At 43.9% G+C, this 23705-nt stretch overlaps 2 protein-coding genes and 1 long non-coding RNA gene across 3 annotated transcripts in view; 1 reads left to right on the top strand and 2 right to left on the bottom strand.

Annotated features, from left to right (window-relative positions):
- The window catches only part of GNB5 (G protein subunit beta 5), a 22022-nt gene extending 10749 nt beyond the window's left edge, over nucleotides 1-11273 (bottom strand). The window contains exons 1-5 of the mRNA XM_033070463.2: nucleotides 11006-11273; nucleotides 6387-6523; nucleotides 4830-4871; nucleotides 4003-4079; nucleotides 2355-2487 (exon numbers count right to left, since the gene is read on the bottom strand). Of these exons, the coding sequence (XP_032926354.1) occupies nucleotides 2355-2487; nucleotides 4003-4079; nucleotides 4830-4871; nucleotides 6387-6523; nucleotides 11006-11117 (501 nt within the window). The 5' untranslated portion in view covers nucleotides 11118-11273. The remainder of the gene's footprint in view (nucleotides 1-2354; nucleotides 2488-4002; nucleotides 4080-4829; nucleotides 4872-6386; nucleotides 6524-11005) is intronic.
- LOC117001840 lies at nucleotides 9647-23519 on the top strand. Its single transcript, XR_004419136.1, has 3 exons — nucleotides 9647-9857; nucleotides 13078-13168; nucleotides 23447-23519. It is a non-coding gene; the product is annotated as an uncharacterized LOC117001840 (long non-coding RNA).
- The window catches only part of MYO5C (myosin VC), a 42213-nt gene continuing 38272 nt past the window's right edge, over nucleotides 19765-23705 (bottom strand). The window contains exons 38-41 of the mRNA XM_033070464.1: nucleotides 23423-23705; nucleotides 22256-22430; nucleotides 21687-21767; nucleotides 19765-21433 (exon numbers count right to left, since the gene is read on the bottom strand). Coding sequence (XP_032926355.1) covers nucleotides 21281-21433; nucleotides 21687-21767; nucleotides 22256-22430; nucleotides 23423-23705 — 692 coding nt within the window. The 3' untranslated portion in view covers nucleotides 19765-21280. The remainder of the gene's footprint in view (nucleotides 21434-21686; nucleotides 21768-22255; nucleotides 22431-23422) is intronic.

Genomic DNA, 23705 nt, shown 5'->3' with positions numbered 1-23705 from the left:
TGTGCAAGGGAATAGGAGTGGCTAAAGGTGTAAGGGAAAGGTCTGTTGGCAACCCAGAGCTCCAGTTAATGCTTAAAGAGAAATGTTATGGACTCAACTTCCAGGTTGCTCCTCAGCCACACTTGGGAGCATGGCTGCCTGCCCTATGCAAACCCTTGAGATCCCAATTAACTGCTGCTATTAATACACATGGAGCATTGTCACATGGGGAGCATTATCACACCACAGAGCTGCAGATACCTAATTTAGGAAGTGAGGCTCCCTGGCTCTCTGCTCACTGAGGCAGGGGAGGCTCTCTCAAGCAAGACTGGTTTGGGGCACTGAGAACAAGATGTGTGGGTCACCCAGCCCTGCAGCTCAGGGCCCATGGGGAACATGATCAGCAGCATGGGTGGGACACCCTTTGTCAGCACCCACACAGCCTGGGAGTGACTCTAACCCACAATGAGCCACCCCCACATCTCCTCTTTCCACCGCACTGCCTGAAGCACATGAGCACTCTAAACCCTAAACTCCTACCCAGTCTTCCATGCCTCTGTGGGAAAACTGAGCTGCAGTTTAAGACAGCAGCCAGGGCAGAGCTGCAGCCCTGGCAGCATCTAGCAGTGGCAGCTGTGGGGACACTGGGCTTGGGGACACCTCCACCTCATGCTGGAGCTGCTCTGGGATAGCATCACATCCCTCCTGATGCAAACTGGGAGAGCAGAGCTGCTCTGCACACAGCTGGGAAAGCTCCTGCACAACGTACTTGCTGGACTCTGCATCCTCAGACTTACTGAATAGTTTTAATTCTGAATAGTTTTAATTCTGAGGCCTTTATGTAAATGAAAAAATATAAGAAATCTGGGATTCTCCAGGATCTGCTATGTAATGGTGTCCTAAGAGAAGCTTGGCCAACCTGTTGCTTGTATTTGTTTGAATAATAACATGCAGTGCCATGAATGATCACTTATAAGCCTACAATCACAAGAAAACTTTTTAAAGACTTCAGAAAAATTTCTGACTCACTAAATATAAAATACCTTAATCAACTGTGATATGACTTAACAATAATTACCAACAGTTAAGAATTGTTATAATAGTAACAATGCATGACCTTCAATATCAATGAAGTTTGCTGTATTTAATACGGAAAAAAAAACAACCCAACTTTTCTTTCCTTTGTATTATGAAAAATAAATTGCTATTTTTCCTGCCATCAGATTTAATCTCAAAAACATTTAGGTATAGACAAGAAAAGAGAAAACTGGGTTTATATCTCATCAAAAACATTCCACTTAATTTAGACTGCTCTAATTCCACATGGCTCCTGCACAGGAAGGTCAGTGCTAAGCAAGCCTGAGTGCTGGGTACCTCCACCATTTGTTTCCATAGCAATGGACTTAAATTAGCACCTCAGAGTCATTACAGAAACCAGAGAGCGACAAACAACAACATACTCTCTGCTTCACATGTCTTGAAATAGAAGCAATGAGAGCTGATATTTCCTTCAGAAGAGCTCCATATATCTGGAAGAAGGGGACATGGTATTCCCTTTCCAGCAGCTCTATGACATTAAGAGCTATAAAAATGCTCCGTTCTGCCACTTATTTTGCTGCAGAGCTGCACTGAGAAGAGCTTTAATTAAATTCAGAAACCAGAGAGGACAAGGGGATTATCCTGGCTCCTTTCATAATTTTCTGTGTTCCTAGAGAAAGAGATCTTTGAGAAATTCTATAGAGAGGAAGGCTGGCTTGGTCTCAGAAGATCTGCATTCAGTTCCTGGCTTTGGCATCACCTCCCTTTGTGGGCCTCTGTGCTCCACCCCACTGCCTGTGAGATGGGAACAGCATCACTCATTTCCCTCGAGGGAACACAGCACTGCATGTAGAGACAACAGATACGGCCCTGTAGGGCCATCTTCAAACTCAGTTGTACCACTTGGTACAAATAAAAAATACTTAGAATGAAAGCAAAAGCAAATTTTGCCAGATGTCCGGGACAAAGCAGGGAAACAACACAGTCACAATCAGCTGGCACAGCACCCAACCCAGTCCTGGCTGAACTCTGGTTTTAATTATTTGAAGTAATCTGGGCTCCTAAAAGCACAAACTGGGGAGCAGAGAACATAGGGGTACCAGCGAGCTCCCTGCGCAGAAGCCACAGGCCTTCGCAGGGACAGCCTGGCCACGGGCTGTGACAAGCATTTCCTGACAGCAGCTTTTGCAGTACCTTCATTGCCCCCTGCAAGAGTGTTCAGGCAGCCCCTGTGGGGGTAGGACATGGCCCTGGGTGCCCCAGGAGCAAGGAAGGACATGTGCACTGCACCCTAGTGCAGCCTGTGCTAGGTGATGGTGAGCAGGGAACGCATTTACCTGCATGTCTGAGTTAGTGAAGCTGCAGGCAGACAAGTAGTTCGTGTGCATTGCAACAGATTTCTTCTTTGCAGCCATATTTTCATTTTTTTCAAATGTCAGAGGGTACACAGAACACTTGTTGTCCAGGCCACTGAAGAGAGTAATAATAGCAGTAACAGAGAGAGGAAAACTGGTTAAAACTGCAACGACAAAAGGCGAGTGGTGATAAGAAGGACAGCACCTGTCAGTGCTGTGCTGCCAAAGCCTTACAAGTACCGACTTCCCTGTATTGTGCTGTGTGGGATCTCCCTGTGCAGGGAAGCCCCAGCTGCCTCACCAGCCTGGCTGCTTTACAGAACTTGAACAGCTGCGCCTCAGTATTTTTCACCCTTATCGAGTTTATAAATGGCACTGAATGAAACCTCACGAAAGTATAAACTGGGAGGTGACAGCAGCCACCTCAGGGTTAACGTTTCACATACAGCCAAACTGCCATTTTTCTGCTGACATCTGTCATTGCCAAGATCAGGACTTCAGCATCATTATACACCTACCCTAACAAGTGTGACCTAGCTCCTATAGAAAAGGCAGCATAGCAAATAGTGGGTGTGAAGACAAAACTTTAGAAGAGTTTGGAAAAAAGGCACCAGAAGCACCGACCTCTGTAGCTGCTGTCCTCCTCCTGGACAGTTGTACCAGTTAAGCTGTGTCAGAACCAGGACTCATTTCTAAAGGGTAGGACCCTTCCTAAAGGTATCTGACCCTTTCCTACAGCTGTGGTAGATCTGTCCTACCCTGATCCCTGGATACTGGCACACCACCAGTTGCTGGTTCTGTGCCTTACACTATGTGCGTGGCACTTAACTGACAGCACAACAGAAATACAGAATTAGGTGCAATGCATACATGCACTCCCAGTCTCTGCTACAAGTGTAAAGACAGAGCTTGCTTGCCACTCTTAGGGTTCTAGTCAAAAACAGTTTCCAGACTCCTCTCCACACACAAGTACAGAGCCTGATTCTCTGTCTCAGTCTGCTTCTTTCTAGACTTGCAAGCTGCACACTGAAGTCTCCCTTTGTTCCTTTCTTTTGACCCAAGCTTGCTTTGCAGGTCTGATCCACCCAGTCCTTTCTTACAAGATGTTTTGCCAACATTTCATCTCTTTGTTTTCTCCCCTATATAAACTTATTTTTTCAAACCTGAGCTCTCAGAAAACTTGTAGAAGATTATCAAGGATGGGGTTACTTCTCCCCATCTCATCTTAGCAAGATCTACTCAAATACTGCTAATCATTAATGACAAACCTCTGTCATTAAAATAATGAGTGCAAAGAATACAATTAAAACCTCTTTCCCTTAGAAAATATATCCAACATAAAAAAGCACACTAGAAAAGGGAAGTTGCATGCATGCAGAATTCCTGACCCATGATATAAATGCTAAAAGAGGATTATTTTCCATGCTTACACAATAAATGTTATTGCACTGAAGTCAGTGGAGATAATATGTACGAGCCATTATGGAAATAGAATCAGAGCCATTGAATATAGACCTTCCACCCACAATCACAGCACACAAAACTTCTATCTGCCAGCTTCTGAAGCCACCAGGACACTGCAACAAATTCAGCTTCTCTGTGTAAGCTGCTGTGGCAACTGGGAACTTACCCACAAGCAATGGCACATCCAGATGGGGCATACGCACAGGCCATCACCCAGGTACACGGCATCGTCACGGCGTGCTCCTGAAACACAGCGGCCATTTAGACTGGGACCTCACTGCTCCTCTCACCCATGCAAGGAAAACAGTGGGAGTAACAAGTTCAGTGTTTCTGGGGGACATCCTTAGGGTCAGTGCAAGGTGTAGATGTTTCCCCCAGCCACAACTCACAGGTGAGTCAACAACCCTGACTGCAGAACACAGCAGAGCAGCAGGAGGATGGCCAGTCCTTCTCTGACACTTCCCACCTTATTTATGAGCCCCAAACTGATCACAGAGCATGTTTTATTGGGTCACCCAGTGCTGTGAAAGGTCTCCACTGCTGCACATGTAAAAGTGAGTTAAAAACAAGTAGTTTTTCCTCACCTGTGTGGTGCAGGGTGCCATGAGGCAGGCCAAGCAGCCCTTGGAGGAGCAGTGGCACAATTTCACAGTGAACACCACAGCTGAAGATCCCCGGTGATCACACACTGGTTACAGGGGTGCCCAGGAAAAGTTCCCCTGCTTTGCTGGCTGGGCTTTGCCTCCTTTGTGAGCAAAGAGGTTGGATCAGAGCCTCCCACTGGAGACCACGACAAACCCCAGTGCCTTGACAGGGACTTTGCTCAGAAACAGGTCAAAGGACGTGGCTTACCCTGGGCTCCTTTTCTTGGGTGCTAGTGGAAGTCCGCATTTTATCCCACTATCCCACTGCCTCCAGTGACACCTGTGAGCCCTTCACCTGATCCCACTGTCATTTGCCCTAGGTACAGAATTTTGCTGAAGTTTCACTTACTTTGTTGGTAGTGAAGGAATCCCACACGATCACCTTCCCATCCTAAATGAAAGAACAGAGAAAGAGAAACTGAGGCCTTCCAGAGATGTGGCTGCAAGCCTGCTCCTCAGCTTGGAGAAACTCTGCTGCTCATTTCCTCTCTCTGCTCTGCTGTCCTTTTGTCTCCATCTTAACAACAGCACAGTGGTCACAGTGAAGCACCAAGGAGACACTTCTCAGCAGTGCTGTTGTATATACCACAAGAGAAGTGGATCTCCTCCTCACTGAGACAACTCATGTTTGATTAAAAGACCAATTTCTTTTTCTTTTTCTTCTCTTCCCTGTTAATGGCTTCATGAGTACTCCTTTCACCTGCAGCACATGCCATGGACAAGGCGACCTGCCACCTGTAAGCCCTCACTTGCCTCACTTGACTCTTTATGGATATTGTACTGTTTATTCATCTTCTCTTTCCAGTCTGATCCTGATTTTCCCTTTATTTGTCATTACACTTACTTAACCTTCAGTTATCCATTATACAACCAGCATATAACCATCACAGAACCTTGTATAGAGAGCAGCACAATCACTTGGTGTACACCAGTTGCACTCATGCCAGCTACTTTGCCTTATGCACATAATATTGTTATCTTCCCTGTATCATGAAAGTGAAATGCAACACAAGCAACAACTGCTTCTGTACCTGGACTTACACAGTTCTTAAAATAAGAGTAAAAAATGCATTTCAACATGTCTGTTCAGTTTTCTGATCAGCACACCAACATTTTAACCACTTTAAAAAAAGTGACATTAAATATTTAAATTATTCTCTTTGTTGAAATCACCATGAATGGTAAAAACTCACAGTAAGTGAAGGTGGCTTGCAATGCAGATTGCCTATTTTTATCCCTCAAGTGAGACCCCTGACAGATTTCATGTAGGTCAATGAACAGCTGTGAGATGCAACAAGCTCACTCACTGCCATACTGGGCTCAGGACGAACCAGGGGATCTAGAAAGTAATTATCTCATTACCTCCTCCAGCTTATGAGACTGGTCTGGAGCAGGTGTTAGGACTGTTTCTCAAACTGTCCAATGAAATACAGTAATTTTGGCAGGATGACTGAGGCTTTCAAGGTCATATCAATCATACAAACTGCAGAAGAAATTTCTGTGCACAGAAATCTCTAAAAGAATCAATATTTCTTCTCTTTTCCTGATTATTTTCTCTGAACACATAACCTGAAAATTTTGCTGAGTATTTAATCTGTAAAGAACAAGGAAATAGATGTAGCTTCACATGAGTCTATTTTTTTTATTGTAGGAGGGAATATGGGAAAATCTGTGTATGATTGGACAGGAAATATTTAGGGTATTAGCTAGAAGAGGTGTACTAATGATTCAAAGCTTAGATTTACACACTCTGAAAAAATACACTGCCAATGAACTTCTTTCAGGGCATCTTGAAAACATTTACAATAATCCCGGATATCATCTGCTAGGAGTGGCACACAGCACAGCCAGAAGATTTGTATTCTGCTCAACAGCACCTTTGAAAAACACCTGCCCAACAGCATACCTGGGAAGAGCTCACAATTCTCCTCTTGTCTTTGCACCAGTCCATACAGAGAACTTTGTTTCCATGGCCTTTCAGGGTCCTCCTTGTCTTCATCACAAACTGTCCCAGCGCCTCCACACGCTCTGCCACCTGATGAACTGCAAACAGCTGATGGTTAGAGAGCCCTTCATCAAAGCTCTGCCCTGGAAAATATCTGTTTACAATGCCCCTGGAGGGATTAATCCATGAAGTTTGAGTCCATGGTGCAAGCCAATGCTTCAGAGCTGGCAGGTGGCTAACACCAAGGTGGGTGGCATAGGAACATATTCACCAGATAAAGACAAGGATGAATTCACTCAGGGTTGAATTCCAGGGAGGTAGCAGCTGAAGCTCTTGCAGACCATCCCACCCAAGTATAACTGGAAAACAGATTACCCCTCTGCCCCCCTTTACTGGGAAATCCTCAGGCCTGAAGGTGGACCAGCAGTTGTTCTGGATGTGACTCCCAGCTGCAGCTGGCTCTCAGCACTGTGGTGGTGCAGTGGGATACAGGTACTGGCACTGGTGACCCTGCTGTGCCATCCCTTCTGGTGGCCAGCAGCAGCAGGGGCCAGGATACAGCTCTGAGTGAGCAGGAAGGTGGACATCTGCTCTAAGAGTGCACTACCCAACTTTTCAACTATAACTATGGACATCAAGGACTCCATGGGATGTCCCTTCTACAAAAGAGGGAAACAGAGGACAAGGCAAGCAACTTCCCTGAGCAGTATCCTCTAGAGAAGAAGTCAGTTCTTTCATATCTCAATTAATAGCAGAACCTTCAGCTGATATTCTTAAAAATCCAACAAATTTACATTTCTTCTGTGCAAACCAACTTTGACATAAAATTCCTGCAGCTGACACAACTAAAAGGTGTCTCATATAACCCTGATGCCAAAAGCTGGGGTCACCTGTAAATGTCTGGGAGAAAGGGTCATCTGAGGAAACCTACTTGCCCTGCTCCAGCATGTTCATCCAGTGTGGAGCTGAGTGGAGCCTTGACACATCTCAGCACCCAGGGACAGCTCTTCACACAGGGAGGGTGAGACTTAATTCAAGTCCCACAGCAGAGTAGAGATCCTGAGGCTGGAGACTTGGCACCAGAATTAAAAATTTCTCTGTCTAGAGAGGAGTTGATAGGATCCAGCACTTCCTGTGTTGTGTGGTTGTCCACACCAAAACCTAAGATGATCCAGCTGCTGTTGGCTGTGGGGACAATGCTTGACTCAAACTTCTGAAATAAACAGAGAAGCTCACATGCTTTAAAGAGCTGGTAGAGGAAATCTTGAGCTTTTCACAGCCCTGCTGGAGACTGAGCTCCACATCCCCCATGGCAGGTGGTGCTTAGGAGCTGCCTTGTTACTTCACCCTTCATCACTTTTCTGGGGCTGCAAGAAAGCTCACAGGCTGGGAAGGGCTGTGACAGTGAGACAGCAGGCATCCTGAATTTACAGATCATTTCCTGGCACAGGGTCAGTGAAGCAATTTCTGCCCAAGGCAGAAACTGATTTCTAGTGGATTACCTTTTCAAGAGTTGTCGTTGAAAGCCACCAGCCCCACAGTGTGTGGGGCCAGAATAATGTTCTCAGCTGAAATATCTGCTCAATCAGCCTCCCTGAGCCAGGGCACAAACACTGTCCACCATTCCTTCTGATTTGTCCATAAATCAGAAGCAAGTTTCTCAGAAAGTACCGTATAAACCCACTGAGGAAAAGATACATTCCCCCTACTACTGCCCATAGAAACCTGCCAAATGATCCAACCAAAAGATATGAAAACACAGGACAGGAGGTGATTATGGCAGCTGGAAAGATGCTTGTGTCCAGAATATATCTGAAAAAACAAATGTTTCACAGACAATGGACAAACTGTTTCCATTATGTCAAGGCAGCTGAGAGTCTGTGAAATTGTCTGGTTTAGCCTCACTGATTCTCTGAGGACGCTTATCTCCAACCACAGCCATAATAACCCTGCTCCTGCCTAGCAGTTTTGAGAGTCAGATAGCTATTTTTAAGCATTCACCAATATTGTTCAAAGATAGTGGAAAATCATGCACTCAGGCAAGTAGATCAGCTAAAGCCACTAAATAGCTTGAGTAGTTTTACAGAGGTCCAGATAAAACTGCGTATTTTTCTTAAAAATATTGTTTGGCCTGAACAGGAGGTGTGGAATTGATGCAGATACTCTTGGGCCTTTGATCTTTCTTGTGTTGGGTCTAGTGGTCTCTCTGGTTTTAAAAATTAATGGATCACACACACAGAACAAACTTTTGCCTGCACTTAAAATTTTAAGCTCTTGAATTGACTCCTTAAAATTATAAGACTGCAAATCAAATGCATGTTTGGCATTTCCTTTTTCTATTCACATTTTTGAGAGCTGCTGCTCAGAACCAATTGAACAAATAAGGGCAATCCTATTTCAGCCAGCTATTTGTTTTGGGAACCACAGAGGGAAAGTCATGATCCGAGCAAAAAAATGCAGAAGATACCATTTTAGATTAGGGAAAAAAACCCCAAACAACCAACCAAGCAGAAACCAGAAATGATGTCTTATTCTGAAACTAGCAAACTCTGCAGAAACTGCACTTGGGAATAATACAAGTGCAAAAAGCTCTGATACCTAATCAATGATCTATCATAAGGGAGCATTGTTCTACAGCAGCATAATGCTTTTTGTTTTAGAAATGCTGTAATGGCTTTGCAAACATCTTTCCAATGGAAATTTACAGATTTTATATATAAAAAAAAATTACTATCAATAGCACACACAGTTAAAGCATCACTGCAATCATAGGTAAAACTGAGCAAAAATGGGTTTAAGATTATGCTCAGGAGGTCTGTTAAGCCAAGACCCTGCCACTTCTGACACAGAAATGATACTATAGGCATATGATGATTTATGGCAATGTTTCTGTAATGAGGACGTCTCCATTTGTTTAACAATTAACAGGACATTCACATAACATGACTGTCTAACTTGGACAAGCAAGTTCTCTATTTATTCCAGAATATATATATATATATTTTGTAATCCTTCCCAACCAGAAAATCAAAAGTGTTTTTCAGTCCCTCATTCTTACAAAACGCTACCAACTAAGTCACTGGATACAAGCTCAGATTCTTTTTCAATGCTTAAGGCATCAAAACACATGAGAGAAAAGTTTTAATGACCCACTATATTTCTAATAGAGTGATTTCAGATGAAGCAGTAACTTAAAAAAACCAAACACCAAAAAACCCTCTGCAATGTATCATTGTAATTATGAAATGAAATAATGATAATAAAAGTATTTTTTATATCTCAGAACTTGTGACACCTATTTGAAAAGCTCCATTAAGGTAAGGTCAGCTGCTTTATCCTGAATGGGGAAGCGGACGGGGGGAGGGTCGGGCAGAGCTCTGTCCATCATTTCTGCTGGGCTATCCCTGGATCCTGGAGCTGCAGCTGGGAACGGTGAGTTACACACTGACAGCTCCAGCACTGACTCACCCCTCTGAATCAGCACTGCATCCCTGCAACTTGTGTTCCTGCAAGGGGGCACAGGAGCTGCTTTGGGAAACAATGCTCCTTTTTAAGCCGCTCCACAGCTCGGGTGAAATCCCGGCCTCATTAGAGCAAATTCCCACCAACTTCCACATGGCTGGGGCTCATCGTGGCTCCTGACACTGCATCCAAAGATGAGGGGAACCCCGGGCAGTACCGAGGGTGTCTCAGGGCAGTACCGAGGGTGTTTCAGGGCAGTACCGAGGGTGTTTCAGGGCAGTACCGAGGGTGTCTCAGGGCAGTACCGAGGATGTCTCAGGGCAGTACCGAGGGTGTCTCAGGGCAGTACCGAGGATGTCTCAGGGCAGTACCGAGTGTATCTCAGGGCAGTACCGAGGGTGTCTCAGGGCAGTACCGAGGGTGTCTCAGGGCAGTACCGAGGATGTCTCAGGGCAGTACCGAGGGTGTCTCAGGGCAGTACCGAGTGTATCTCAGGGCAGTACCGAGGGTGTCTCAGGGCAGTACCGAGGGTGTTTGTCTCAGGGCAGTACCGAGGATGTCTCAGGGCAGTACCGAGGATGTCTCAGGGCAGTACCGAGGATGTCTCAGGGCAGTACCGAGGGTGTCTCAGGGCAGTACCGAGGATGTCTCAGGGCAGTACCGAGGATGTCTCAGGGCAGTACCGAGGGTGTCTCAGGGCAGTACCGAGGATGTCTCAGGGCAGTACCGAGGATGTCTCAGGGCAGTACCGAGGGTGTTTCAGGGCAGTACCGAGGGTGTCTCAGGGCAGTACCGAGGGTGTTTGTCTCAGGGCAGTACCGAGGGTGTCTCAGGGCAGTACTGAGGGTTTTGTTTCAGGGCAGTACCGAGTGTATCTCAGGGCAGTACCAGGCTCCCCGCCGGGCCGGGCCGGGCCGGGCCGGAGCGCCGCGGGGCCGGGGATGTGCGGGGCCCTGCCCGGCCCCACGGCCCTGCCCGCACCCCACGGGCACGGCACGGCGGTGTCCGGCCCTGGGCAGGCGTGTCCAGCCCGGCCCCGGCCCCGCTCCGGCCCCCCGGCCCCGCTCGGCCAGGCCCGGCCGCGCTCCCGGCCCTGCGGCCGCCCCCGCCCCACTCACGCTCCACGTCGTGCAGCTTGGCCCGCTCCTCCTCCAGCTTGCCCTTCAGGCTCTCGGCCTCGCTCTTCAGCGATGCCAGGGTCTCGTTCTCGTGCAGCCCCTCGGTTGCCATCTTTGCAAAGGAAGCGGGGAGAGCGGCGATGAGAGCGGGAGGGAGGAGGAGTTTGCCAGCCCGGCTCCCGGGGATGCTGCCGCGGCTCCTGCTGCCTCAGCAACGGCGCCGGAGCCGGCCCGGGCTCCCCCTCCCCTCCCGCTGACGTCCAGGGCAGTCCTGAGCACGCACACCGCGGGGACCGGCATCCTGCTCCTGCCGCTCCTGCATCCCTTATCCGGCCCCGTCCAGCATCCCTGCTCCTGCCACTCCTGTATCCCACATCCTGCCCCATCCAGCATCCCCGCTCCTGCATCCCTTATCCTGCCCCATCCAGCATCCCCGCTCCTGCATCCCTTATCCTGCCCCATCCAGCATCCCTGCTCCTGCCGCTCCTGTATCCCTTATCCTGCCCCCTCCTGCATCTCCTGTCCTGCTACTCCAGCATCCCTGCTCCTGCCGCTCCTGCATCCCTTATCCTGCCCCATCCAGCATCCCTGCTCCTGCCACTCCTGTATCCCACATCCTGCCCCATCCAGCATCCCTGCTCCTGCCGCTCCTGTATCCCTTATCCTGCCCCCTCCTGCATCTCCTGTCCTGCTACTCCAGCATCCCTGCTCCTGCTGCTCCTGCATCCCATATCCTGCCCCATTCAGCATCCCTGCTCCTGCCGCTCCTGCATCCCTTATCCTGCCCCATCCAGCATCCCTGCTCCTGCCGCTCCTATATCCCATATCCTGCCCCATCCACCATCCCTGCTCCTGCCACTCCTGTATCTCCTGTCCTGCTGCTCCAGCATCTGCTATCCTGCCTGTTCCTGTATCCCTGGTCCTGTCACTCCTGTATCCCCTGTCCTGCCCACTCTGGCATCCCAGTGCTCTCCAGGCCGGCAGCTGGGACCAGCCCCACATCCTGCCCTACACCTACACATATCCCAAACCCTCTTCACAGCCCAAAGGCTTCATTTCCCCAGAAACACATGCCAATGGCTTTTTCTGCTGCATACCTAAACTTGTTTGTACTAGTTGCACAATGTGCGGTAAAGAAGAAAATAAAAGCCATCAGTCACCCCAGTGGCATTTTAAAATATCAGATTGGTAAAACGATCTTGTCCAGGCTTACCAAGTCCCATCTTATCTCCATCATTCCCTTAAACTCCTGTGGGTAGAGGGTACTGGCCCAATCAGCTATGCAGGTCTCTGGCCCAGTTCCTGTGCCAGCAGGACAGATGCAGTGGTGAAAACTTCCCTCTACTAGGCTTTGAATTCCTGATATTTAAATTTGGTGTTATCAGGGTTTCTTTCCTTTTTTTCCACCTATTCTTTAGAAAGCTACCCTTTTCTCCTGCTCTCAGCTATGCACATTAGAGTCTGTGGTGTTCCAGTTGTTGGAAAAGAGCAGTTCCCAAAATCCCAAAGAGGGAATAAACAGCCCTCCACTTGATGTGGTGTGAACCCAGGGGCTCAGTTCTTTGGGTTCTGCTCATATGAAAGCTTCCAGAGAAAGAACCATGGCTTTTTGTTCCCTGGGAATTCCTTGAAAATGTCTCCTTATTACAGAATTGTCCTTGATCTACAAGGAGTAACTGTGCAAATTGACTCCCATTATTTCCCTTTATCCAGAAAATAGACAATCCAGGGGCTATTGTTCAACCTGGGGATGTGCCAAGATTGCAGAGGAAGATAAGAAAATGCTTGTTTGCAGCTGTTGTTTGTACTCTGGGCACATCCTGGACAAAGTGTGGGTTTCAGAGAAAATAAAAGTCCCTTCCCACACTGGTTTTAGAAGTGTTGCTGTCCAGCTGGGATGCACAGGCAGAGCTGCTGAGCTCTTCACCATCACTCTGGAGCTGAACTCGGGCCTTGGTCTGGTCATGTCCACAAGATCCCTTTCAGTCAATGGCTCTGCAGGCAGAAGCCAGGTTACTTTCCTATAGAATTAAATGCAGTGGATCTATTTCCAGTCTTCTCACTGTCCACAGAAACTGGTGTGACCAAACCTAACCAGTCTGATGGCCACGTAGCAGCCCTGAACTCATCCATCCAGTTGTGTTCGGAATCACAAAACAAAAGGTAGGTGGTATAAGCTATGGGTTCACACGTGCTGGATAAAGGAACATCCTTCAAACCCCCAAGAGTAATCAGCATAGTGGAAATGCCTTCCAGCACAGACTGTGCCAAGGAAATAAAAACTGAGAATTTTTAAAGTGATATCAAAAGAATAGGAAAAAGAAACCCCTGAGAAACCTAAAGATCTTGTAGCAGGAAAGTGACAGAAAGCTTCTTCCTGTGTGTTATCTTCAGGTCCAAAAAATTATATTAAATTCAATAATGCAGCTGTGTCCTGGGGGACTAGCAGAGGAAGATTCTGAAGAAGAAACTTCATTTTTGAAGGATTCTAATCTACAACAAATGCCTTATTTCTGACACCTGATAGTGTGGAGAAGCCCAGAAGTTAAATCCAACAAAAGGTGGAAGAAAATTTCTTTGACTTGATAGGAACTCCTCAGCTCTCAGGAATTTGGCACAGATAACACCTATGTGTCAGACAGTCAGCATAGCTCTAACAGTGAAAAAAATCCAGTTTCTTGCCTCACTGATGTGAACAGTCTCACTGCCTTGTGGAATGGGATTAAAAAGTCTACAAAGAATAGCACAGAAGGTGAGAGTCTTTGGGAACTGCACAAGTGCAGGCTGATACATGATACTCATCCTGATATGATGGGGTCAGCAGAGCCATGAGGTGACAGGGAAGCCTCTTCTGAAGAGAGAGAGTTGTAGAAGTGTGTGATACATAATGTGTATTTCATTGGTTTGAAAAAAAATTAAAAAGAAAAAAATATTTAGTTCATCTGGCCAACTCCTGCTTAAATGCCCATGCAATCATTAGCTAACCATGCAAAAATGCAGGTTAGAGTAAGGCAAATTAGGAGCCTTAAATAAAATGGGCTGAATTAATTTAGATGATACCATAATACTCCATCAATGGATGCCACACATAGCAAATACACCAGATTGCAGTGATGAGTGATGGAGATCCATGGAAGAAAGTTGATCCTGCTCTGGTAATAAAAACACTGGGGAAAATGAAGGATCTAACAGCGTATAACAAATTGTTGCCTACCTCAAAAGTCAGGCCTTTAAAATAAGTTTCCTTTCTCACTAATTCACCAGCTGATCTCTTTTCAAATTGTAAGGTAATTTTATGGTGAAAATAAACCAGCAAACATTGAGTTTCTACTGATTAGCACCAAACTCCAAAGCAGGCAAAACCCTAGAGGAAGAAGATTATTTTGTCTAAAGGGAAACAATTGAAGTAGGATGATGTCAACACTGGGAATCAGCAATTTCTAATTCTGTTACCCCTTGACATATGTTGTTTTTGGGGAAATCACCAGGACTGGCTGATGAAAATGCATGTGTGCATCTGCTGGACTGAAATTAGGAGTTGCATGGGCACAGATCAGGCAGTTAGACACCACAATAGGCACGTGCATCCACAGACAGAACTGTGGCAAAGGATGTATTGTGCATTTTGATGTAAGCCAAAGCATACCCCCAGCTCTGAAAAAAAAATTTAGAAGTCAAGGATGGAATTTTCCTACTCGTGTGTATTTCTGTGCAAAGAGCTCTCTGTGTTCCAAATATTTGCTTTTAAATTTTTTAGAAAACACAAACCAAGCTAAAGGCAGATCTACCAGTAAGCCCAGACCCCCTTGCAGTTCCAATAGGAAGCCTAACAGGCTGTTAGGTACTGATCAAATTCTTCCTGAAGTCTCAGCCTGCTTCCACCCACCAGCTGTTCCAGCTGCTGAGAGTCTGACGTCCACACTGCCAATAACAGGGAGAAAGTTGCAGGAACTGTAAATAACAAACAGCCAGTTTCCTGCAATTCCAGCATGCATTTATCAAGTCATGCAAAAATTTACTGAATAAATAGCCAAGAAGGCTGTTGGCCAAGGACCTGAACAAAGCAGCAATTTCAAAGTCAGGAGAAGCAAATAAACTGGGAAGGGACTGTCTTTTGTCTTACAGTCATTACATCTAAATTTCCTCCTAAACAAAGTAATGCATGAGAATGTGCTGTGTCAGCCAGCAAATTGTGCACATGTACCACCTACACCTCCAAATCAGTGCTCTCATCTGCCTGTACAACAGTGTAATGTAAACACAGCTTGCTAAGCCTTTTAGCATTTCTGCAGAGATCATTTCATCTGACACTCAAATACAACAAACTGTTGGACCCCACTCAGTTACAGTAGAGAACACTTCTGGGGAGGAAACAGTGATGGATGTCTTCTCCAACTGATAATACACAATGGTTTAGGAAGATAAAACTACTGCAAGCTGGACAGCAAAATTCAGAAGTTTACAAAAGGAGTTTTGGAGGCCAGCTCTTCAATAGCCACATAGGTTCATGACCTCAGCTGTGTATTTCACCTTAAAAAACCCCACTGTGATGAACAGTGCTCCCTACCAGGAGAGTGGGATATCACCTCACCACTAATTGCTGGAGCTTAGAAAGCCTCCAACAAAAGACATTCCACTGCTCTGAAACTTCTTCCCACCTTATCCTCATTGTAGCAACTTCCAGTTGTCACCCACGCCTAGGAGACAGCCTGGTCAGAGTGGGAAATGTGGGCATGAAGGAGTTTGTGACAGCCCTTCACTGGTGTCTGAGACAGACCAGGTGAATGCCATATCCCGTCTCTAGTGAGTGACTTTGTTGTGTTGATTTAATATTTTTTTTGTGGTTGTTGTTCTTTCAAAGGCAAATGGGAAACAGGATCATAGGCCAAGCAGAGCCCACATGTATCTCAGAGAAGAGATGGGCACATAACATTTGCACAGCAAGTGTGGTACCCAGGGTAGAAAGCTCGTGGCCATTTTCCAATCAAGAATCACAAGAAGTATCCTTGAACCCGGGGGCCCCCTCCCTTGTAGGTTTGTGGGAACACCTGCAGAGTGTTTGTGTGGCAGTCCAAGTGCCTAGCAATGCTTATTTGCTGTCCAGCTTCAGACTGCAGTGCTACATTCCCGTTTTCTGCAGGCTGCCCAGAGTGGCTGATGAAATCAGTGACCTACCATTTCCACACACAGCGAGCAGTAGCTGCGTTGCTCTGATTTGACAGAAACAGGCCTCAGGGGCTTATTTTTGGAGCACTTGTCGCAGGGACCAAACACAATTGCTAAAAAGGTCTGGTCCATCTTGATGGATCACGGGAGCTGAAAGAGAAGAAGGAAAGCATGCATTCCAGTCCAGAACTAAGCTCCCAGCACTGCTGTGCCAGCCAAGGCAGCCCAGGCTGGACATAGACATCTGCAGGCTGGATAATCTCTCTCTGTGACTAATCTCTCGAGCTGGATGAACTGTCACTGTATACAACACAGTCATGTGCTCAGCAGAGTCTTTTTAATGAAGAACAACATAAAGCAAAATATATATTTACACCATTAGCATATTTGCTGTGCATATGGGTTCACTACATGTGGGAAAGTACTTGTAATTTGTACTTAGCCACTGCCAGCAGACAATAACCAGAAATCCACAGCAACAGCTGGACTTCTGAGAAACCTACACTGATCAATAAATTTTGTTTTTCCACTGCATTATAAAATAGTCATTACTATGCTCTATTTTTAAAGCTGAAAAGATGACCTAGGATTTGCTCAGCAGCTACAAATATGACCAATATGCTGTTTGAGCAGAAATTGATGCTTCAAGCACACTGACAGCTCATTACAAATCCACTTCTGTTCTCAAGCCAGGCATCTCTAAGATCAAAGCACTATCACCAACAGAGTATTAAAAACTACTTGAGAGTCAGACAAACAATTGAGAATAATTTTGCAGTGTCATTTTTCTCTGTACATTTTTCATAGGGAAAATGGGACCTTTCACCTCTTCTAGAAATGGAAGTTTTTAACATTATTTAGACTTGTACATAAAAATGAATTTGTGGTAAACAATCAGAAGTAGTTATTGCAAGAGAGATTTAAATGGAACAAAAGAAAGTAAGACATTTTAGAATTTGTCTGGCTGGACGTTATACAAAAATCAAACCAAACTTTACTCCATGTACCCATCTCCATTCTGCTGTTTATTCTTATGTATTTCAGTGGACTATCTGAAAAGTAAGATAATAAACTCAGAAATCCTGCCCACTCTTAAGTCAATAAAAGTTTTGCTGTTGTCTCCAGGGGATGCATGACTTCATCCCAAAGCATGTGGGAGGAAATCTGTCCTGGAAGGAACTGCTGTGTAATAATTTCAAATTTGCATGGAGATTTCAGTCAACAGTCAAGGAGCTTTATATTCCACTTGATGAAAAGCAGCAAATATGGCCTGAAGCTTTTAATGTATTATTTTGCAAATGTGAAGCTGAGCCCACAAGCTGCCACCCTTTCCAGGGAGCTTCTCTGTGCAGGTATTGCTGTGAAATGACTGCAGTGCCTGAGCTCAGCTCTCCTAATCCTTAAAACTGGACATTCACAACTGAGTAACCTGTTATTCCAAGGTTCTTACAGAATTAGTGGTTCCCTGAGGGATCACTGCTCTTATTTGAACAAAATGTCATCAGTAGCTCCAGACACTTTTGACAATGATCAATTAGGCTTGGAATAAATACTCTGGGCAGAATTAATCTTTGATAAAATATGAGAATTTGCTGGAGTACAGGAGAAATTCTATCTGCCATCAGTATTTTACTTCAGATGAGATATGACACATTTTATACTACAAGAGAAGCCATTAAAATTCTGAATAATTAAAAAGCAGTATTACTCCCAAGATAGTATACAAATCCATCACTATGACAATTTTACAAAGATATTTAAAGCAAAAAGATCTATACCCATTACAACTTCTAGCAATGTAGCCTGAAATGTTAATCTTACTAGGTTTTTAAAGTTACACTAGAAAATTTAAAATGGTGAATCACTAAGAAATGTGTTATTACAGAGAAATTCTGTACAATGAATCTTGTTGTAAAATAATAATAAAAAAAAATTACCCACCTTTCCAGAGAGCAAGAACCTGGAGATTCTCAGGATGACTAAGTAAGCCCTGAGCAGCTGCCAATGCAGAAAGACAACCTTCCTATTAATTCTACTTAAAGGTATTTAAAGCTCAGCCTCTCCAGTTGCATCACCTCAGATCAGTTACTGGGGATTACTGATGATAACTTTATTTTAACTGCCCTCTTTTAGAACACAGAATAAAGAACAGAAACTATTAGGCAAGCCAGACCTTACCATACAGCAGGATTTTGATGGTTTGTTTATAAACAATTATTTGCTTGTTAACAAATATTAAAGTTGAAATTTATTGGGGAGGTGACTGACAACTGATTTTTCCAACTATCTACTTGGTATTCTGACAAACAGTACTGCCAATATGAAGTTTATCTCATATTCTTTAAAAAATTTACAAATCTAACAAATTGATTAGTGTCCATGGTGGTTCTTCCTTGGTTATACTTTTACCTGTTCTAAGGTATTCTCCTGTTCTAAGACAATAAATTTAAAGCCAATAGGATTAAAAATTGCTGCTTTTCTTGCAGTCTTTGAAAAAAATTTGGGGAAATTTATGAAAACATGTCTGAAAAATTTAAGAAGTGCTGAAGGTCACATCTACTGTTAGGACTCTGTGGAAGGCGCTGAATTCATGCTGTTAGATTTCACATTTGGTAGTCAAGGGGATCTGAGGTAAAATGAGGGAAAAAAGAACGAAATCTCAGCCCAGCACAGACTTGGGTAAAAGTAACCACTCCTAATCATTTTCCATTAGAATGTTATGGGAGCACAGAACTGAAAGGGACCACCTGTGCTGCTGAGCTCTATTCCCAGAAATTGCAGAAGTCACATGTCTAAACACATCCAAAAATGCCAAAAGCATCTTACACATCTTTCCATAAGCCATTTCAGTGCTTTCCCACTGCAGTAAGGATCAACACTTTCCCATTTGAATGAAATACCTTCTCCTTTAGCATCATTCTTGGAAAGTTAAACCTCAGTAACGCCTCTTTCATGTATCTGCCTTCACTAAAACTGCCTCTTATAATCAGAAGAATAACAGAGAACAATAAGAATTTTGCACTTAAATTCTGGCTGAAGGCATTAGTATCAGCAAAAGCAAGACAAGTTTCTGAGAGCATACAGTAAGCTGGATAATTTTAAACTTTGTTTTAAAAATATACCTTGTTGTTTGCATACACAGCATTCATAGCACGCTCCACACAAAGCTCTCAAAGTAACAAGGCATCAAATTGTCAGAACAGTTTCCCTTGATCAACAATTTTTGTCATAACAGCACACACACCTTGACACTTCTCTGTGATGTGGATGCAAGAGTGGGCTGTGATTTATTTTCCTCACATCAGCCCAGGTAACAGACACACAGCTCCAGGAGCTGCAAAAAAAGGCTGTGCACAACTTGCAGCAATGAAAGTTGCTTCCATTAAACTATTTCCAGAAATTCATGAGGAGCCAAGGACAGCACACAATGCTGACAGGAAGATACACAATGTTACAGCAAAGCAACTAAATAAATGAATGTTTATGGTGCAGTACAAGACTGACAGCACTCACAAATGTTCACATTGTTCCAACTTCTTTCAAATGATTCCATACTGAAAACATAACTATTGCATTACACAAAGAACTACAAATTTATTTAAAATGACTTTATTTAATATGTTAAAATACTAGTCTACCTATATGTGTTATTTTTGTACAGCTTGTATTGTTATTGAACAAAACACAAAACATTTCCTTCATATATTTTGACTGTATCTCTGTGGATGTCATGAGAAATATGACACTGTACATGGTAAGCACCAAGAACACTAAACAGCAAGAAAGATTCCCTCTTTATGCTTACAGACTGTTTGTGAAATTAGGCAATTACTAACACTGTATTAATAATAATTAAATCAAATTGTTCCTTAAACTACCTCAATTCATTATAATCCTGTAACTATTTGAGAGCTTTAGTACTTGATTTTAATAACTATGCTAACAGAGTAGCTAGAAACCCAGCACTAGTTACCTATTTAAGGACAGTCACCCTTGTGGTGAGGTTAATGCTGTTTCCCCTGTTGTTCTGGCAGGGTCCAGAACTAAATAAAGTTACTGTTTTACTCCCTGACCACAGGGAGAAGGCTTAACAAAACAGAAAGGAGACCATTTCTGCATTTAAGGATCCTGCAACTGAAATTATGTAAGCATAGGTGAAATGTAAGGAATTAAGCTTGGTTTATTATTAACACCAGACCACAGTTGTTGCATCTGCTCCTATTCAGTCTCTGGACTGGGGGAGGAAAACCAGCAAAATGAGAAAGGCAGAAAGGTGATGTGTGCATACCCAGTGAATATTCTGAAATACACTGCACTGCAGATGGAACCCAAACCAGGAGATGACTCCTGTCTTTCACAGAAACAAGCTTGTAATTCAAACCTGGATCATAGCATGAATTTTGTATCTAACTTTCCTTTTACAACAACTTAGATTGAATCCAAACTTGTCACTGTAGAGAACAAAACTGAAACCTGTCTCCAAGAAGAGCACCTGAGTTCTTGCTCTGGCCCAAGAGCTGTGCAGAGTGCCTGAATTGCAATGCAAGCACTCAGCCAAGCCAGCCTGCCTGCAAATAGACACTGTGGGTTTGTAACAGCCATTCGCTGAGATTGATCTCAGTTCCCCTGCTCACAGAAAGGTGAAAGCCAGTCTCAAGCAGATCCAGTATATCAAGGCAAAGAATAGATTGCCTTGGGAAGGAAGAAACCCCTCTTGTTACAGGAAGTGAAAGCAAAGAAAATTGTAAAGCAGTAACATCTATCACATGGCAGTTTCCCCCTCTGACTGCTGCTGACAGGGCAGCAATGCAAACTTGTCAGATAAATGCTTTTCATGTCAGGTTTGGACTAAAAACTGTATGGTAAGTTTTGTGTCCAGGTGATGATATAATGTTATTCTTGTGGGATTTAAATGAAGGAAGAAGAGTAAGAAAAGGGAGAAGGAAATAAGTAAAAATTACTGCTATTGTTCAAGTCTTGACCAAAGAACAAGTTTTTAACAGCTTAATTCACTGCACGCTGCCATACTATCCACCAGCTGGTGAAACAAACCATGAAAGTCTGCTGCCTTTAGAGAGTCTCTGAGGAAATACCAATTCACTGGTTTTATTAAACCCTCGTGAGAAAGCCAAGTTTGAAGCTGCTGGGGACTTGTATCAGTTCCAAAGCATGTGGAGAGGGGCTGAAAGGAAACGTCACTTGAAAGAGATGCTTGGTATCAAGCATGAGCTGTGGAACGTCCTCCCGGTTGTTCAGCATAGCCTGAAATCAGAACAGAGTGTGAAAACATTGAATTAAGAATCAAAGCAAAACCAGAACAATGCTTTCTTCCCATTGCAAATCGTGCTTTTCCATTATGTTAGGCAGATTTGCTTGCATCACTTTCAAGTGTTTAGAAGATGAGCAACTTAGCAGTAATGTGATGTAAAGGTCAAGTGCAACTATAAAGCACCAAGACCCATCTGTATGACTATGCTGTAAGCTGAACATCAGAAGCAGCAGTTGCAGCTCTCACCTGGACTTTCCGAACAAATGATGGAGTCACTCTTTTCTCAAAGTCATCTATCGGAGTGTATGAGTTCAGGATCTTAACTATCTGCTCAAATTACAAAAGACTATTTTAGTGTGTCATAAGAAGGGTGAAGACAAAAAGAAGAAAGCATTATTATTACATTCTTACTGATATTGAATTAGTTTCAGTAAAACATTTTACAGTAAAGAGAGAATTTTGACTTGTCACCTATTGAGTTGTTACATATATGGTGATTGCTGTGACTCATTTCCAGAGGTGTCAGCAGATCAAGGAGATGTAGAAAAAGCTGAATTGATTAAGGGAAACAATAAAAAAGACCCTTCTCACATACTAAAAAACAAAACAGGGAAGCATTCACCATGGGAGCAGTTAAAATGCTCAAAACAATCAGGAATAAGGAGTTAAAATTTCAATTTAACAAGTGATGATGTGGAATGCTGAGGAATGCTACTTTTATGAAATGAAAGTCCAATGGCTTTTTGCAACAAATAATTTTAGATAGTTAAGTTTCTGCAATCAGTGCTGCCAGAAGAAAATAGATGATTCATTACCTGCACAGTAGAAAGAGATGTGCAGTGTTCACATATTTCCTTGGCATCATCATCTGTGATCTTTTTAACCTGAAGGAGCCAGGCTGCTTGAGACAGGGGCTCCAAAGTTTCTTTGGCATTGCTGCTTTGAAGATTCTTGTCCTTAAGCCATTCTTCCAGGTAGCTGATATTACATCTGGATTAAAACATGAACAAAGAACAGAAATATCAGGTTCCCCTTGAGGACCAAGTTACTTTGAACACTGCTAAAGAAGAAACACTCTTCTAATGTTGTGTTCAAATTAATACATTTCAAGTTAAAAACAACACCTGCAGACCATAAAAATAAAATTGAACTACAAATTAAATCCTTGTTCCATTCCAGTTTTTATTTTTTCTTCATTATTTCCTAAAACTTGGGTAATAAAAAGTAAGATACTAGTTTAGCTTTTGTTTCCAGAAAATTACTGACATACAGTGCAGTAGATGATGCCAGTATATGGCATTAAAACATTTCTTTACAACTGAGTGTGTACAGGAAATAAGAACAATTTTTCCTGCTTCAAAGCAGGGCCAGGCTTATAACTGATGACCAGCTTTCTTCTAATAATGTTCCCAGCTGGGCCAGGATTTTACTGATTTTCCTTCACCTGAGTGAGCAGACTGACTAATGGAAAATAAATGGACAGTTTCTTCTGTAAAACAATTAGGAGCATGTTTCCTTGATGCTTGCAACAAGAGAGATGATGCTCCATCTGCACCCTGCAAGGCTCTGTCTCAGTGCCTGTCTCATCATGGAGCAGGAAACATGCAAGTCAGCTTTTGTATCTCTGCCAGCCCTGGGACTGCACCTGTTCACTACAGTAAGAAAGAATTAAAAATACTGTTGGTCACATCACAGATGAGCTAGCATGGAAAGAATCCTAACCATGTCTGACTTTAAGCTTCAGACTGTAATTTTCTCTGCCTTTTCCTCGACTAGTGTTTCCATGGAAAGAACAATTTATAGTTGTCATGTTGAGGAAGCTCAGCCCAAAATACAAAGACTTGCTTTCCAAAAGAAGTAAAAACAATTGGCTATTTCCAGCAGAAGGGTAACAGAATATCCAGTGACTTTAGAGGTAAAGACCATTACATACAAGTGTTAACAATTCATTCTCAAGCTTGTTGAAGCTTTACTGGCTTTACCTTATCTGCATTCCTTTTCTACAGGAGCACATGTCCTTGCGGAGGAAGAGACTATTGAGGGTGACAGCTCCAATCAGAAAGAAAAGCTGCTTCACTGCCTGCTTTAGGAGCTCAGAGTCCAAGCCATTCTGACACATAGTGCTATAAAAATAGCTGAGCTGCTGCAAGATAGAGGTCATAGTGTAGGTATCCGTGTCATCTATGCTAGAAGAACGTTTACGGAACCCCGTAGGTTTCAAGCCAGAAATTCCTTGAAGACTTTCATATTCCAGCATGCCTGGTA

This window comes from Catharus ustulatus, chromosome 12 (genome assembly GCF_009819885.2).
Source record: "Catharus ustulatus isolate bCatUst1 chromosome 12, bCatUst1.pri.v2, whole genome shotgun sequence".
In the NCBI taxonomy this organism is placed as follows: Eukaryota; Metazoa; Chordata; class Aves; order Passeriformes; family Turdidae; genus Catharus; species Catharus ustulatus.
The sequence above is the reverse complement of the archived record's forward strand: the minus strand, read 5'-3'. Positions and strand labels throughout refer to the sequence as shown.